At 36.2% G+C, this 18,991-nt stretch overlaps 1 protein-coding gene across 15 annotated transcripts in view; it reads left to right on the top strand.

The window, feature by feature from the left end:
- The first annotated feature begins 3,401 nt into the window (after positions 1–3,401).
- Positions 3,402–18,991, top strand: part of MLIP (muscular LMNA interacting protein) — a 256,856-nt gene continuing 241,266 nt past the window's right edge. For 8 of the 15 annotated variants that reach the window (XM_036916348.2, XM_036916354.2, XM_036916349.2 and 5 more), the window contains exon 1: positions 3,402–3,597. In XM_036916348.2, the coding sequence (XP_036772243.2) occupies positions 3,538–3,597 (60 nt within the window). In that variant the 5' untranslated portion in view covers positions 3,402–3,537. The remainder of the gene's footprint in view (positions 3,598–18,991) is intronic. The other 7 variants (XM_036916343.2, XM_036916345.2, XM_036916335.2 and 4 more) reach the window with 2 other exon arrangements.

Below are 18,991 nucleotides of genomic sequence, written 5' to 3'. Positions count from 1 at the left end.
TATACACTTACATGAGCAAAATTGTGGTTACTAGATGCCCCCCCATTATCAAGTCCCCGCCACATACCTCATTGCAGTCACTGTGGTATTATAGAATCACTACTTGTCTTCTCTGTGCTATCCTGCCTTCCTGATTCTATCTTTGAAGTAACTTTTTTCTAGATAACTTCACAAAGCCGAGGGAAATAATGACACTGTTATTGAGAACCTGCTTGATCCGGACACTTTGAACACATCACATTTAATTTTTGTAATAACCTTAAGAGGTTGATGTCATCCTTTTTTTAAGGGAAAGGGAACTGAAACTCTAAGAATTAATTTGCTCAAAGTGACCCACCTGGACTGTGGCAGAATCTGCAGATGAATCCAATTCTTCCTGCTTTGTAGGTCTATTTATTCTTCTACTCTAATAGTTCATTGTTTGAGTAAGATAACTGAACAGTCAATATTGTATTCATCTGTAGTATGACTTGTACTAGATAAATAGGCATTTTATTCCTCAGTGTCCTATCAAAATTCTTACAAGTTATAATATATTAAATGTCTTCAGTCACATCCATTGAATACATGTCCTTCCTTTCCTACCTTCCCTCCCTTTCTCTTTCCTTCCTCTCCCTCTTGCCCTCTTTTTGTCACAAGAATTTGCTAGTCCTTACTATGTTCTAAGTGCCTAGAAAAAGTGAGTGAAGCAACCTCTGGTGCTTGCACTCTAGTAGGAAAGACAAACTACAAATAAATAGGGATAGATGAAGAACTCTGAAGAAGCAAAAAGCAAAGGAGTGGACAGAGGGTTTACTATTTCAGACGAGGTCATTGGGGAAAACCTGGATGAAGTGAGGGAGCCATGTGACTCTTTAGGGGGTGAGCATTCCTTGCAGAGGAGGTTAATATATTTGCTGTGATTGACTGTCAGAAAGGATCCCAGTGTGGCCCAGTCTTCTGCTTGACCAGCAAGTGTATGAAGTCTAGCATTTGCATGGGCATAATTTTACTGATGAAAAGCTCCTGTCCCTGAAACTTTTCTAAAATATGTTTCAGCATATGTCTGTAAGTAGATAGGATTGAGTAGATATATTCAGTGTAGAGTGCTGGCAGCATTTACCCACTCTCCCAGTTATGTCTATGAGATTATTCAGAGATACTGAAGTGCACAGCAGTTAGGAGCTTGGGCTGGGGGACTTGAGTGCTGTCTATTAATAGTGCCCTTGTGTTTTATTTTTTCAGCTCTAAAATGAGCATATTGATTTGCCAGGGTTGTGGTAACAAATACTACAGATGAACTTAAAACAGCAGAAATTTGTTTCCTCACAGTTCTGAAGGCTGGAAGTCCAAGTGCAAGTGTCAGCATGGTTGGTTTCCTCTTGAGGGCTTCTCTCCGTGGCTTTTATGTGGCCACCTTCTCCCTGGGTTCCCACGGTCTTCCCTCTGCATGTATCTCATCCTAATTTCTTATAAAGACACCAGTCACGTTGGATTAGGGCCCCCCAATGACCTCATGTTACCTTAATTACCTCTTTAAAGACCCTATCTCCAAATATAGTCTTCTGAGATACTGGGGGTTGAGAACTTCAAATATGAATTTTGGGGGAGCACAATTCAGCCCATAACAGTGGAGAAAATAATATTATCTACCTCCTAGAGTGTTTTTGAGAATTAATTGAGATAATAACATATGAACGCCTTAAAGCAGTTCCTGGCACCTGCTGAATGCTACCGACCTGTGCTGTATAGAGTGTTATTACCTACTTATATCCAGTCATACCTGCATTGTGAGTTTGCTAAGGGAAGAAATGTAGAGATTGTATCTTTTAATTTTATTATTATTTTTATTTATTATTTTTAAAAATCTGCCTGCACCTAGGAAAAGCTTCACCCATTATAGGTACTCAGTATATGTCTGTTGAAATAAGACTTTTCATCCCTCCCATTATCACTTCAACTTCTTCCCCACTCACTGTATTACCCACCATTCCTCTACTCCTGACTGGACCCTGAATTTCATCTTCAGGCACTAAACTAGCAGTAATTTATTTCCTTTTTGCAGCCATGGCAGATCTTCTTTTCTTTTTTCCTAGAGAGATTTTGGAATTGCCGTTCACATAAAATTTCAACTATTGGTTTGCTTTCAACACATACCAATTTTGCATGATAATGAACCTGTAAGCCTTCAATTTTCAAACTTTTTAGGGCAACAGCTAGCATCCCTTTCTGTAAAAGGAGTTGATGAGCCAAAGAGGGAAGCCCCTTTTGCCCATGAGTCTAATGTAGTGTTCCTGAATTCACCATCCTGAAGCAGGACTACCTAGGTTTATTTCCTACTTAAATGTTTCCCTTCTGAAATGCTCAGCTTTCCATCATGATGCAGAATAAGCTCTAGAGCAATCCTGTCTCTACCAGAGAACCAGCTATAATTGCTTGAAAGGACAGAGCCTCACAACGTGTTTCCTAAAATGTTTTCTTAAGAAGTGATGGAAACACTAATAGGAAATTTGACTTAAGGTCAGAAACAGGTGTTTAAAAGGATGCTTTAAACAGGCTGAGGGATTAGACCACCACAGAGATCAGTTTTATCTTACTCTGAGAGCCTTTTTATTTCCATTCACCATTCACATATCTGGTTTGCTGCAAAACAAAACAAAACAAAACAAAAACACAAGAAAACCAGGGAGAGCTCATTACCAATGAGCTACACAACTTATTTTCTTTAAGGGATGTAACAATTTCTAAAGAATTCTGAAAACATTTACTTCGTTGGGAAAAATGAATTTCATCTCCTATATCATAACTTTGTTCCCAGTAGAAAAGCCAGGTTAATGAAGGATGAAGTCAGCTTTTCCAAAGGGAAACACCATGTTTATTTCATGGTGTTTGCAAACATCACTTGCCAACTTTTCATGGAATACAACTGACAATATTCCTTGAATATATGTGTTCTGTCTCTTAACAGTTTTAATTAGTTATCCTTTGCTCTTTTCCTTCAAGTAACTTAAAAAATTTTTGAGCTCTACAAAATAATGCAAAAATATCTGGACTACCAGGACACAAATTGGATTTTGGAAGAACTAGACTGGCTGATTCATATTTGCCATATGATTATCACATTTGTCCCTTTAAAACTGATTTATTAGGTCTGTATTCTACAGTATATTTTATTCTGCTCCAAGGGCTATTAATGAATTCTTTGATAGTGTTTTTTTGTCACATATCTTTCCTTGTTCAGGGAACCTAACCTGTTGGAATGGTCTCCTTGTTGAAGAGTTTGCTTTTATATCTAGTGACATTTATCATTATCTGAGGCCAGCTGCCTGACTTCTCTTCAGAGCTCTGTTTATGGGGTTTGAACATCTATAAATGGAAACACTAGCTAACCAGAAATTATCGCCAGGGCTTTCTGATAGTGTCCTGGGCTCTCACAACTTGGAACATCCTGCAACATCTAACATGTAAGCACGTCAACTCATTTTCTAGACGGAATCTAGAAGACTGAGTCTTTCTTTTTCTGTTTTTCTCTCTCTCTGTCTCTCATTCTCTTTCAACATGGAACTTGAAAAGCATGAAAAAGGAAGCTTATTAAATGAGAATTTAGAGAAGCTGACGGTAAGACTTGTCAGATTTGGCATACACAGATTTATCATGTAATTGACAGAGTAAAAATGTAGCTGTCACAGACTGGAAAACTTGTACTAGCCAGCTTATATTTCCATGCTCTTCTGGTCAGTGACCTTGAAGTGAATGGGTTCCATGGGCTTTCCGACAGCAATGTTTTTGTTTTGAATTATAATAAAATAATAAAATTTCAAATAATACAATTTTATTATTAGAATGTGGGCAAATTTGATTTTGTTAAATGATATGGTGTATTTCCATTTTAAAAACCAGAATCTGTTTATTTTGAGCCCTTGTTGTGATTGCCTCAATATTGGGAAATAACTTGATTGATTGATACGAAGCTTAACAGTTGTTCAAAGTACAGTTTCTCTTAGAGATACCAGGAGTATGTGTGGAGGGAAATATATAAGAATATTTTAATGTTTTATGGAATAAGTTAATGAACTTCTGGTGTAAGACTATAGTTTACTATTAAGAAAGTTTTATTTATTTATTTTCTATAAAAGGTACGATGAAATTAAGTTGTTAGTGAATGATAGTGATCACCTATATTTGCTCAAACATAATACATACTATACCCTTAAGTAGAATGTGCTGTCCAGGGTTCACCTGACGGATATAGGAGGCTAATTATGTTTGTAACGGTGGCTATAGACAACATTAGAACAGGGCATGGGTAATTTTAATAGCAGCTAAAAGTAAAACCGTATCAGTTATAAGACTGTGACTTCTTAAACTCATAAGAGTGCATTGTTCTGGATAGCTGAAGTTGAGATTTATGTACTATCCTGATATAAAAACTTGAAAGATTTAAAGAGACCCATATTGGGCTGAAAACTCCTTAAGCATTATTGTAACTTCAAGGTCTTGGAGAAGTATATCGGATCAAATATAACCTTTTCTTAGATGATTTCAGTCTTCATGCTGAATACCAACTGTGGGCCCCTGTTTTAGGTGGTTGCCAGAACATGTACAGGCCATGGACTATTTTGCTTTTTGACTGTGAAAAGCCATGTATTATTGTAGAACTAACCAGGGGCTTTGGGTCAGAAAGGCCTGGGTAAGAATTCTCGCTCCACGGCTTCTAAATGTAGGACTAAGGGGTTTTGTTTAAACTTTCTGAGTCTCTGTTAACTCACTTGTAAGACGGGGAACAGTAATATGAATTTGAAAGCTGTCATGAGGATTAAAAACTGTATGTACGTATGAAGCCCTGGCTGAGCTTGCATATTTCAAACTATGGTTAGAAAGTACATAACCAAAGTTTATCAATATAGAAAGAGAAAGCCAAAATGCATTTCAAAGTAAAAGGAAAACTCAGATATGCTAATCATAGGGCTTAGTTATAAAACCTTTGTGGAACTAAATAGGGAATAACTAAATACATGGATATAGAGTTGCTATGAATTAGTGTGAAACTGGACCCCAAGCTTCCAGGCAATCTTTTATAGGAAGTTTTGCAAATAAGCATAGTGGACAAGGGGCAAGTGAGCAAAAGGGAAAATTGTCTCTTATTATTTAAAATGATTTGATGTATAAACATTTCACTTTCTGGAAGCTCAGCCATTCTGCATGCCCAGCCCTTCCTTGAACACAGCTGTAAATCTAGAATTGAGCAAAAACCTCTCCTTCGCAGAGGTAGCTGTCATAAAATTCAAGAACAGTACTCTTGAGGAGAAAGGCTTAAATCTAGCCTCTGATTAAATTCTAAAAGATTAGAGGAAAATATGGGACAGATCAGAAGGCAGGAGTACATCTAATCTACTGAGAAGAGATGGTTCTCAGGGAGGGAGGAAATACATTAAAGTTCAGTATGGAGGGCAACTCCCTGTACAAGTAAATGGAGTTATGTACCACACTGAAGAACCTTTCAGATATAGCAATTCTGATGACACTGTGTTATCAAAGAAAGGTTAACTTGCATTCGTTATCTTTATTTAAGAGAGCTGGAATATGTATATCTTTAAGAGTTTCTAATAGAAATTATTTTAGTTAAACACTTTGGCTGCTTCTGTGGGTAGACATCCAAAAATTCTGACTCATGGAGCATTATGTTCTTTGATAATACCAAGGTAATACAGTATGACTTGCTAGATTGCTGAATATAATTTAAAATGTATTTTTGTGGAGTTTACTAAGTTATGAAAATTATACTTAGTACAGTTTGTAAAAATATAGTTTTTAAAAGGAGAGAATATTTTGCAATTAAAATATTTAAATATGTATATATTACAATACTGTTGAGTTATAGTATGTATCTTGCTTAAAATTAAAGGTGTTCTCATAAAGATCTTTATCATGGACAGTGTTATAGCATTTATCTCACAAGAAATAGGCATGGTTGGCTTTATTTGGAAAAAATCTCTAAGGTCACATCTACAGCAAATAAGTAACAAAATCAACAGTCTACAGATTTTTAAAATTCATCAGTTCATTCTAACCAAACAGATAGACAAAAGTAAAATGGAATTCGTTACTACGCATACAATACAAATCTTACCAAACATGGGAGAGTGAATCACTACATTTAGCTATTGACATTTTTGCCCTGAATTTGTTGTTCTTTGGTGATTAAAAGTAAATATTCCTGGGTGCTTGACAATGGAAAATGCCTCTTTTAAACCCATTCATCAATAGATGATGAAAAAAGAAGAGTGATACTGGAATCCTTCACAATGTCCTCAGTTTACCAATGCCAATCAAAATTTCTTGCAAATCTGTTGCTATTACCCCAATTTTTCAAACATGAAAAAAAATCAATTAGCTTGGACTAGGAGGGATATTTCTACCCCTTTGGAAAACCAGCATGTTAAAGCTGTGTTGAATATTTTAGTCATCCCTGATCCTGCATAATTAGATTGCAATTAAAGGTAATTTTTGTGGAGGGTGGAGGAAGGGAGAGAATTATTTGGTAATAATACAGTTCAGTTTGGTTGGTTCCACAATAACTGGTGTTGGGACTGAATTGATCTTTTGTTTTTTCTGGTCAGGCTTGAATAACCACTGTATCGTATGTTTCCCAAAATAATATTCCTTAGAACTCTGATTTTTGAAACTGCTCTCCATGAAAAGAGCATTTTGGTCTATGCTCAAGAACATCTCAGAAATGTTGTGTAGGGAATGCACATTGTATATTTTGTCTTGGAGACTCATGTTATATTTTAACTCACTAATAGCTATGAGACTCTCTGGCGGTTAATCTATTATTTCTTAAACTCCCTGCCAGTGGGACACATTTTAATGTGTGTTTGCAAAGACAGTGAATATTCTAAATAGTGTTCTTTGAAACAACTTCAGGAAGAGGTGTGTCAATATATTAAATTGTCTGATTGTATTTATGAGCTGCATTTTCAGAATGATACAAGAAACAAATTCAAACTGGGTGCCATTCATATTCTATAACATGAAGTTATTTCTGGGATAGTTTTAAAAACAAGTACATTTCTATTTAGTATGTTTTTATAAATAAGTAGATTAAAGCAAGACATCCTGACTATGCTACAAACTTTCTTTTAGATTATTAAATGCTTCAACAAAAAATTTCATGTATCTTCAGCTGAAATTTCCTAATGAAAAGGAACAATTCATGTATTAACGTAGTAAAATTAAAAATGGTCATGCACCTCAGGGCATTCTGACATAATAATAAGGGTTTCTTTCTCCAAGAGATGATAAGAACAAACAAGTACTTTGCACAAATCGAGTAACTTCTATCACATTAGTATAATAGGTCTCAAGAGATAATTCTATCTTCCCAAGTAATAAATATTCAATGAATATCACACAAATAATGTTAATGAGGACAGTATATCATCAAACTCCTTTTATCGGAGCCTCCTTGTAGCAAATCAACATAGTATTAAATTTCTGAATATCATAAATATTGCTTCTTTGAGTAAAAGTAACTCTCTGAGACTGAAAAGGAAATTTTTTCATCTGACAGTTTTTAAACGGTGTATCTAATATAAGGAGCTGAAAACTTGCATTTTAAATAATTGAAATTTTACTTCTTATATTTAAAATTGTTTGACTTATTTTGAATATAAGGGTTAAAGGATATGTGAATTATGATCTCACCCAAAAAGTTAATCATTTTCAGGAAAAAAGGGATCATACCACTTCTTTTTTAATACAATGAAAGAGAAAAGAATGGAAGACAAAGGTGAGGGCAAAATATAAAAATACAGAAAACTGCATTTTAAAATTCTATAATAATTCAGTTAAGGGTAGTTTTTAAATAAGGCTAAATTAGTTGTTAATTCATAGCTTCATTCATACAAACAAAATTAATTGCTTTCTAAGAAGAAATCTGTTAGCAAACAAAAAATATGGGACTAGCACTTTGGTTATAATTCCTAGAATTATTATCAGAGGTATAACCTAGTATCTATTAGGTAGAAATGTCCTAAGGAAAAACAAAAATAATTATTTCAAATTAATACACACTTTGAATGCTTATTTTGAACAAGACAGGGTAGTGAGGGCTACAGTGGAAGTACACATGGTAGAGAAATTCTTGGCCATCGGGAAGATTATTGTGTTTTGATAATTTTTTAGTAGGTTATGAAATAATACAACTAAATAATACTACCAGATATATTATTTTCTAATGATAATCTAATAATGGTAGATTAATAATGAAATAATTATGGTAATTTTTAGTGGCTTAGAAATATTCTAAGTGTGCAAACATAAACACCCCAAATTCTTTTCAAACCAAGTCGTACATTGATGGTGACAGCCAAGTCTATAATTATTTATGAGGGTGTCTTAACAATGGGAGCCACTGTAAAGTGTTTTTTGCAATAACGTATTTTATTCCAATATAAAATCTATTGAAAGAGGTCTTCGAAGAGATGTGACCACTGGTTGCCTTGCGAGCTGGACGCAGGCAATGGGAAGCTCCTCATCCCCTGCTTGTCGTCCTTGGAATGTTATGTTCTGCCCGCCATTCCCACAGTAGGAGGTATTCCAGGGGCCACCTTGGAGAGTAAGGTATTGTTGAGACCATCAGGACTGTATATATGTGACTGAACTCTGTTAAGGCCTCTGCATAAACTTTAAAGATTCTGGCAGGTGGGTGCAGAGTTCTTCTCTTGCGACCACCTAAGACAAGCCTTATATGTAAGTCCACTTGCTGATTAAACCTACTGCCTACAAATCTGGGGTAATCTGCCTGTTTGGTCTCTCCTCACCTTTCATATGTGGGAACCAATTTCAAATTTCACCTGGGAAGCTCCCAAGTTTTCAAACCAGCATCTACAAATGTATTTATTTTTCCAACTGTCTTTAACTAGAATCATTGGTAACAGGCACTCAGTAGGGGTTGACGTACCTGAAAAAAAAGCTTACACTGCTGATGTTTCTGATATATTATCTAGAAGTTATTTGCATGGCTTGAGTGTTGTTTCTGATCCACTCATAATTCCTGACAAGACAACATCACGTAATAAAATAAGTGGTTGTAAATCTAAAATAAAAGTAGGGCTATAAATCTCTGGGGGTAAGGTGCTGGATCTATGTATCTTTGTATCATAATTGACTGGTCTGGATCTTTAATAAACTGCTTTTGGTGATGACTTAAATGAAGGCAAGATGAAAGCAAATGAATGGTGATATTTCCTTTTTGGCATTTGAAGATTTGTTTTGCAAACGTCCTTCTATTGTCTGCTACTTCTAAGAATGGGCCAGTGACTCTTGCTATGCTCTGGATTTAAAGTTGCCTTGGATGGCTGTTTTATCTGAGTGATCATATTGATGGTAGAGGATGTGAGTTAATTTGTCCCTAGACCTTAACTTCCCTGTGTCGTGGGTTCATATTTGTTTTGATGAGTGACACCATCACGGAGAATGGGAGGCATTTGGGTGTCTTTAAGAATGCCACTGGGCCCTCTAACATGTGTGGTGCCTACCGTGCATTCTACATCTCTATTTGTCCCATCTCCCAGGATGACCCATTTCTCATCAGTATATTTTGAATTCATTATTCCTTTTTCTCCAGAGAGGTCCAGAGTTCTGTAATAAGTTGACATCCACAATATTCTGTGGAAATAATTATTTTCAAAAAAACGGATGGGCAGTAACAAATTTTTATGGTTAAGTGCATCACTAAATGTCTCTCAACTGGAAGGCAAATGGAGGAAACTCAGAACCAAGAGTCTCTGAATTTCTGAATTCAGTGTTGCTTCTGAATTTTTAGTAAGATCAATTAATGTATTCCTATTTCTTAGGGGGATAAGAACTCTCTGAGAAGTCAACAAGGGGTTATAGGATTGATCAGCCTGCACTGGGTTTCAGAGAGTTCATTGATTAAAATAATGTTCTCCAAAGAACCAAAACAACCCTTAAGCATTATGAGTAATAAGAAATGTCTGGTTTTAACCAGATGTACAGTGTCTAAGAGTAACCATGAACCCTGGTCATTTGGCAGATTAAAGTCAAAAGCTAAATAATTGCTCTTAAATCTCTTTTGTGTAAGAAATAATCCCGCCCTAACCTCTGTCTGGCCTTCTTTCCAAAGAGCCAGTGACAAATTTTTAAAAATAGCTGAAGAATCTACAGCATGAAATAAAAAAAAAAGTTGGGGAGTGGGGGAGGAGATGAGACTCCAGAATAGTGGTGGCCCATGGGGATAAATAGAAAATTACGTGGGAACTGAAGTCTTAATGAGCATAACTGCAGAATGAGGTTAGACTGGAAAAATGGTGAGTTAGGGTAGGTCAGTGCATGCAGATGTTCTGAAAATCATCTAACCTAACCTATGAAAACTGAAACAAAGAACCTGTGCCTTTGGGGTAGGGTGCGTGCGTGCGTGCGTGTGTGTGTGTGTTTGATGATGAATTCTTATTCCAAAAAAGAGGCCTTGTCTCTCTTCCTCAGTGCCATCTCGTGTAGTGAAAAGCATATTGCATCTGAGTCTGGGAGACCAGTATTGGTGATTGCGTACCGTTGACAAATCGCTTAACCTTTGGTTTCTTTCCCTACAAAGTGAGAAGTTGGGTCGGATTTGCAAGGATTACTACGCTTTCTGGCATTTTGTAAGTCTGTAGAAAATGTCCTTTGGCTGTGTACTTATTAAATCCTTTCTATACCAAACATTTCCAGTTAATACAAACATTAGAAACCTTGAGGTAGTCTATATTTTTATGTCTTTGCTGACCAAATATAAAACAGAAGTCCTTGTTATTAGATTAAACCTTTGTTGTATAGAAAATTCACCCTTCACTACTGATGAATGAATTGTATATATTTTCTCTTTTCGCTGAGAAACAGAGAAGATTTGAGAACTGGATCATGGGTGAGAATTATGGAACAGATGAAGAAAGTAACGTGTCAAGACCTCAATATTAACGTTGAAATAATATCAAAAATCAAACATTCTATTTTCTCAAAATATTACATAAAACAAAGTAGATACTGTGACTTCACCAGGACTAAAAGTTTAGAAAATATAAGGTCTGTGTCTCAAATGTTATTTCTAAAATGGTTAGTTTAGCTTACTCATTGCCTTTTGCAGTTCTTTCTGCTCCCTGCCATGTACTTGACACAGATATCTTAGTCCCTGTGCAACTCTAATTTTAGTCCCTTTGCATTGCTGGAGGTTGAGGAAAACGTGGATTGCACACGAGTGGCAAAATCCTAGCCACCATTTCCATTTTTCTTTTTTCTTTGAGAAAAATGAGGGCTGTGTCTATTAGAACTCAGGGAGGGGAGGGGAAAGTAAGTTAAACTTATAAGGATCCAGATTTCTGCTTATGGTTCCAATGAAGTTCTTGAAGCCATCCAGTCCTTTGAAAACCGCTGCTAATTAAAGCAGTGTCTGCTGATAATGTAAGTCTGAGATGTACTGTTTGAATGGATCTTTTGATACAGCTCTGTGTGATGGTGAGTAACAGAAGGTTGATGAATTGCCGACTTTAGCCAAGCTGTGCTTTCTCAGTGACATTTGTAACACACTGTACGTGCAGTGAACTATTTTCTAAGGTTCTCATTGTGGGAATTACAATTACTTGCATATCTAGTTATTCTGTCCCAAGTATGGCTCCCCTCAGGGAATGCCAAATAGACTGTAGTATTAGTTATGTAATTGCATCAGAGAGTCACGGGATGTATTTTGCTATGTGATCTTCATAAAAACAAGATGATTTTTTTAAATGGTGAGCTGATGTCTGTGGTTTAACTGCTGGTCTTTCTCTTTTATTTACAACCTAAAAATTTCTCAAGGGTGCTTTCATCAATTTGCTTCTCAGTTAATGGGTGTTTTCTTGCATGTGTAGCCCCTGGGGAAGATGTCACCCCCAGCTTGTTCTCCAAAATAGGCCTGGTGGGCTTATGAATGTCAGAAGGTAGCAATTCAGAGACCACCTTGTGCTTTTAAATACTAACTTGATGACATTCGTCTCAGGAGCAAATGAGGGAGCCCATAGAATTGCTTTCCTGAACCTGCTATAATTTCTCTGGGATATCATGTCGTCATGGGAGACTGAAGGAGAAAAATGTCAGCATGAATTAATAAGCTGATCAGAGGGAGTGGGGAGTTCTTTTAGAATGTGTGCAAGAAATATGAGAAAGAAAACCTTTTCATTCCTATTTTGTCTTTCTAGCTGAGCTCAGCTTTCAATCTGAGAATGTCTACATGTTCCATGCTCTTCTTTTCATTCATTCATTCATTCATTCATTCATTCATTCATTCATTTATCCATCCAGGGGTCCTCTGTGGCTAGCTGCCTGAACTCCTTTGTGTGGGTTTCAGAAGGAGAAGGGGGTGTTGGTCGTAGAGATTTGCAATGAATATCTTATTTGCAACTGCACTGTAGTCACACCCCCATGGCATTTGCCTTCCTTAACTCTTGCATGCCCTCCAGGGTTTGGGAAAGGCATTTGTTAGGGTCCCTTCCTGGCTGTAGCTCTGCTTCACCCAGCAATAGACCTCCATATCCTCTTCATCCTCCAGAAATTCACAAGAGGTCTTTTTCATGCTGATTCCCCTCCCCTGCTAGACGTTTTACTGTTGTGGGTTTATTTTTAAAACTTCCTTTACTTTCATTTTAATGAGGTCAGAAGAAGGGTGCAAGAAAAATGTGTGTGTGTTCCGTCAGCCATCTTAAACCAGAAGCCCCTCAATTTATTTTTAAAGCACTTCAAGACTTTGTATTTACAGTAGGTGGCGAGTGTTGTGAAACATCCTAATTCTTAACTGAGAGATAAATGGCATTATGTGAAGCAGTTGCACAGGCTATGTTAAATGGCATGCCAAAAATTCTAAGCATGTAAAAAAAATTTAATGCCATTTTCAAAAGTTTAAAACTGAAAATTAACAGTTACAGATTTTACTCTACTTCTTTGTGTCATAGTGATTTTGGTGGTTAAATGCAAAGACTCCAGGGTGAGGGTCCAAATCTGGACTCTTGTTTGATCAAATTATGTAAGCTACAGTTTCCTCATCTGTAAAGTGCGATATGACTTGCCTCCCAGGGCTGTTATACGGACTGAAAGTGAAGAAATATTAAAAAGTGCCTGTGTATAGTAAGCACTCATTAAATAGTGGTCATTAGAGAAATGAGCATCACAGTGGGGAACAGATTATTTCTTGTGTCTGGAGAAATCCTGGACTTGTGACTGGGGTTTGTTCTCTTCAGACCGACCACATGTGGTTCCAAACTGTTAGACCAGAGGCCATACTTTCCCACTAGGAAGTCTGCCTTCACCAAACTTTGTTAGGTTTTAATTTTATGTCTGTCCTCTGAAGACTGACAGATTAAAAAATAAGAGTGTTTAAACATGGTGCCTATTTTGAAAGATATCATGGTCTTGTCTGAGGGGAGAATGTATGACACGAATGTGAGTACTATATAGAGGTAGGAATAAATGGCTAAATTGTGAGGTACAAGTTAGGACCATGCCTTGTATGTGGCTCATACAGTTAATAAAATGTATAGCAATAACTGCTAGATTGATCAAAGCAGAATGTTTGTAGGAAGGGAAGTAGAAAAAGAGTTAAGGAGGGCGTTCTGGGGCATGTGTATAAAATGTTCAAAAGAAGACTGTAAATATGGTTAACAGCACTGTCTGATTCAAAAGGTTTTAAATACAGAAACTGTTTGTTTTGTTCAGGATATCATAATTTATGTCTCTTACTTTCATCTGACATTTCACCTGCACATATTTTCCTGGGAAAGCAACACTTCCAATAGTTAATTTTTTCATTTAAGAATTTTTCTATAAAACAGTTACATGTGCTTGTTTTTATAATATTTTTTAAAGTGTGTGTATATATATATATATATACACACATAAAATTTTATATTGTATTTATAATTTATAATTTATATATTGTATATATATATATATATATATATATATATATAAATCCACATGTATTTGTTTATATTGTTTATAAAAGTAAAAATAATGGCACAGTAGGGGAATTACTGATCTACGATAACATACAAGGAAATTTAAGGGCACTGGTATAGTGGACAGTACATCCATTTTTTCCTACAAAAATGCAGATGTTATGCAAAGTGAGACAACTCTTTCGTGAACCCTGCATCTTAGTAGACCATGAACATGCAAATCAGCGAATACATTTATGTGGCACATCTCTCATGATTAAATCAAAGCATATGAATAGTCCAAATAAAGGCAGTAATACCACGGATTGAATTATATTTTTCAGTTTTACTAAAATTTCAAAGAGCTCACAGTGATTTTTTTCTTATAACAACCTCACATTTTTATGATCCTGTTGAACTGATGAGATTGTATCAGAGAAGAATGCAAGGTAAACTGATATTTAGAGCTCTATTCTTTATCAGAGAGCAGATTTATAGAAACCTTGAAGGCTTTCATCCTTTTGTCCAAACAGCCTTGGCCACCAGCAGACTGCAGACTCCCCAAGGTCAGGATTTTTATCTTCCAGCTCCCGGGGCTGTGTGGGATACATGCAAGTGGTACTCAATAGTTTGTGGATGAGCTGCACAGGCATGACTTTGATATGTCTGTGTGTTTGCGTGTGTGCAATGCACTTTATCTGATTTGACAAATGATAAGGATCCCACACTGATCAATCAAATCAAACCCTTCTGATGGTTTAACATTAGTTTTTGATTTTGCATAAAAATGGAAAGAGTTGTCTTCCACGAAATCTTTATGCAACGTTAAGGGTACTAAATACTGGCATGTTTAGAGCTGGTGGCTTCAGCAGGGCGTCAGAATCCTTTACTCAGAGCTCTGGCCACCTTGGTGCGGCCATCAGCAGGCAGCCATGGGCTTGGTGGCAGAATTTTAGATTTTTGGCAATGGCCACGGCATTGCTACAGTGTGACAATAAGCCAGAATGTGACAGGAGGAAATGGCCAGCTCCATATAGTAGTGAAAGCACTCGTTCAAGTACAAAGGTGTGGAACTTCCTCGGAGTGGGTAGAAGCACAGCCATTGAAAGACTATTTTTAATACCATTTTTCATGATTAATTTGACCTCATTTTTGCCCCGCAAATAGGTTATATTTACAATTCCCTTGCGAATTGTTGATACTACGGAAACAACAGTATCAGTATTAGCTATTTTCAGGTAACCTGGAAACTGTAGCCCCTGGCAGTTGCGATTAAGGAAATACTTAGGAAATCAGTCAACTTTGCCTTGTCCTTTGAGGATTTTCATGTTTATTTTTGAGGAGTTTATATTTTGGTTAGATTCTTTTTCTTATCCTGCCAAATTTCAGTGCTGACAGGCAGAATCTCCTCGATCATGCTCCGCAATACCAACTATACAGTATGGATGAGGGAGGGCAGAGTACTGCCAGATAACCGGGATGTTTATTTGGTTCTGGTTTATTTTTATAATACTTGAGACATAAAAGGGACAATTTTTTGGTTCCCATGTATTTTAAGTCCTAGTTACAATTTTAAGTTGCTATTTATCCATAACTGTAGAAAGGGATGAGTCTGTTGTCATTCTAAAGGCACCAAACATGCTGACATTTTTTCTCATTTCTCTGTTTTTTGTTGGTGTTTTACCATGAGCAATGGTATTTTGCTATTAGCGTTTGGTGTTTTAATCCATTAGTCTAAATATTTTAGGACATTATTCCTACAAAACATTTTTAAATTGAAATTGTAATGTAGCAGCAGGACTGAAAACTAAATTTCTACTGATCAATTGTTTAAGATAAAGCTGAATAATTTTGCCTAGGTGGTGATGATATTGATAATAACTAGAGCATGTTTCATGTCCTGAGATGTAGGTAAAGCACTTCATTGCTAATCCTCACCACAATCTAAGAAGTAGATGATCCTAATCCCATTTTACAGTCGAAATTACCAAGTGTTAGGTTAGTTGCCCAGGATACATAGCAAGTAAGTGGAAGAGTTTTGAGCTCAGGAAAATCTGAGTGTAGAAACTGCTCCCCCAACAACACATACCCTTCTCATGACAGGCCCAGAACATCAGCTCCCCCTTTGTGGTGATGTCCTGTTTTCTGCAGAGCAAATATGTAGTTTGTGTTTACTCCAGTATATGACAGTAAAATAATCAAAGTTGATATTTACCTTTAAGGGACTTTATTATTCTTTGTTCTTAAAAGATTAGTATGGAATGGAGTAAAATGTTATTATACAGAGTCTAAATAAGTAACATTATCTCAACATTCTTCTAAATTCATTTAACATCCTTTAAAACAATTTCCCTTTAAATAGGGAAGGATATTTTAATGACATACTGGATTTTCACTGAAAATATAGTTAGATGACTGATAAGCAGCTATCTTTCAAAGTCTTGACTGCTATTTGGAGACTTTAATTTGTAATCCACTATTATTGTTTGGTCTTAGATGCTAAAGATTCTAATTCCAATATGGGGGGGATAGTTTCCCCCACTTCCAAGCAAATTTTAGACACCACTGGGTGTCCTATAGTTCAACTCAATTCTGACACTACTGGAGAAAGCATCAGACTCCACAGGTTAAGGGCTGAGTCCCACAAGACTGCCCTTCACTTGAGATGCCATTCACAGGCTCAAGTGCTTCTGTACCAGTGCCTCTGCCTGACTGGGTAAAATCAGAGGTTCCCATGACCCTCTCCTTGGGTTTTTAAATTTGTTCCAGTAGCTCAAAGAACTCAGGAAACTTGTTTATGCACTAGATTATCAGTTTATTACAAAGGGCATTAAACAGCCAGATAAAGAAATGCATAGGGCAAGGCATGGGGAAAGGGCACAGAGCTTCCATGCCCTCTCTAGTCAAGCCCCTCTTCCGCATGTTCACTGACCTGGAGACTCTTAGATCTCCGTCCTTTGGGTTCTTATAAAGGCTTTGTTACATAGGCAGGATCGACTAAATCATTAACCGTTGGCGACTGAACTCCATCTTCAGCCCTTCTGTCCCCAGAAGTCTTGGGGTTGGGACTGAAAGTTCTAACTGTCGAATCACATGGTCCTCCTGGCAAGTAACCTTCATCCTTAGGTTACCTGGGGGCTTTCTAAAAAGTCACCTCGTTAAAATAACAAAAGAAATCTTTATTGCTGCTCTCATCACTTAGGAAATTCCAATGGTTTAGGAGCTTTGTGCCAAAATGGGATGAAGACCAAATAATTACTTTTTATTATAAATTGCTGTATCACAATGTCAATCAAAAACAAAAGAAAGAATATATTTAATATAATTTTTCTTCAACTAATATAAAATTATGCCTCCAGATTTCTATTCATTTGTAAACTTAGAGAATTATTTTTAAGTTTCTTTAAAACACAAAATCCCTGGCAATCACTAATCTTCACCTCTCTTTTATTTCACTACTGTGAAACAAATGGATTTTGCCAGTATGTAATCTTTTGAGGTTGGTTTTTTTCACTAAGCATAACTTCCTTGAGGCTCATTCAAATTATTCATGTCCATTATTTGTTACTTTTTATTGCTTAGTAGTATTCCATAGTATGGATATACCCAGTTGAACCATTCACATGTGGGTGGCTTCCAATTTTTAGCTACTGTAAATCTACTGTGAATATTTGTATACAGGTTTCTGTGTAAAAATAGGCTTTAATTTCTCTGGGATAAGTCCTAAAGAGTGTAATTGCTGGGTCATATGGTAAGTCAATTTTTTGTTTTGAAAAGAAATGCCAAACTGTTTTCCAGAGTGGCTGTATCATTTCACATTCCCACCAGGAATGTATGAAAGTTCCATATTCTCCAAATCCTTGCCAGCATTTGGCGGTAAAATTGTATTTTATTTTAGTTATTCTAATGGATATATAGTGGTATCTCATTGTAGTTTTAATTTGCATTTCCTTGATAGCTAATGATGTTGAACATTTTTTCATGTGCTTATTTGCCATCTATATATCTTTTGGTGAAGTGTCTGCTTAGATCTTTGACCCATGTGTTAACTGGGTTGTTTTCTTATTGCTGAGTTTGAGAGTTCTTGATATATTCTAGATACATGTCCTTTGTTGGCTACATGGTTTGCAGATACTTTCTGTCAGTTTGTAGCTTGCCTTTTCATTCTATTAGCAGGGTCTTTTGCAGAGCAAATACTTTAAACTTGGTGATGTCCAATTTATTGTTTTTTCCTTTTATGAGACATATTCTTGGTATCAAGTATAACAGCTCTTTGCCTAGTCCTAGGTCTTAAAGATATTCTACTTTTTAAAGTTTTATTGTCATTATGCATTTAAGTTTACGATCAATTTTGAGTTAATTTTTGCATAAGGTTTAGGTCAAGGTTCTTCTCCTCTTCCTCCCCCTCTTCCTTTTTGTCTATGGATGTTAGCATGTTCTGGCCCCATTTATTGGAAAGGCATATGTACTATGTTTATCAACAAGAGAAAGAATTCCATGTATTAAAGATTTGTTTTAACACCATAGTTTCATCATCTCAGTAAGAGCCACCCATTCTACTAAAACTTATGTGATTATGTCCCAGGCAGTAGTCTAATTTCTTTATTTACATAAAATGATTGGCACAATAATCCCCAAAGTTGATATTATTTATGTTCTAGTTTTTATTTGGGGAAACCAAGGTAAGAGAAATTAAATAACTTGTCCGAAGTTACACAATTTATAAATGGTAGAGCTGGTTTCAAATCCAGGCCAATAGTCTCGAGAGTCCGTGCTCTTAACCACTACACATACCACATGGCTTCTAAACTCAATTTTCTTTATGGTTAAATTTACACAAGCATATATTTTGGGATACATTTTATGTGACAACTTATCTGCCTTCTCATTAGTATTTGGGTCCAAATAACAAATAATGCTCATAGAGAAACACTGACTGAAGCAGTAGGTTGATTTAAGATTTAGATGGACCAGATTACTATCACAGAAAGAATATAGCAAATGTTTTCTGAATGAGGAATTTGTGATATTTTACAAACCTGAACTTT

Source organism: Manis pentadactyla, chromosome 16, assembly GCF_030020395.1.
Source record: "Manis pentadactyla isolate mManPen7 chromosome 16, mManPen7.hap1, whole genome shotgun sequence".
Taxonomy (NCBI): Eukaryota; Metazoa; Chordata; class Mammalia; order Pholidota; family Manidae; genus Manis; species Manis pentadactyla.
This window is presented reverse-complemented; position numbering and strand designations above follow the sequence as displayed.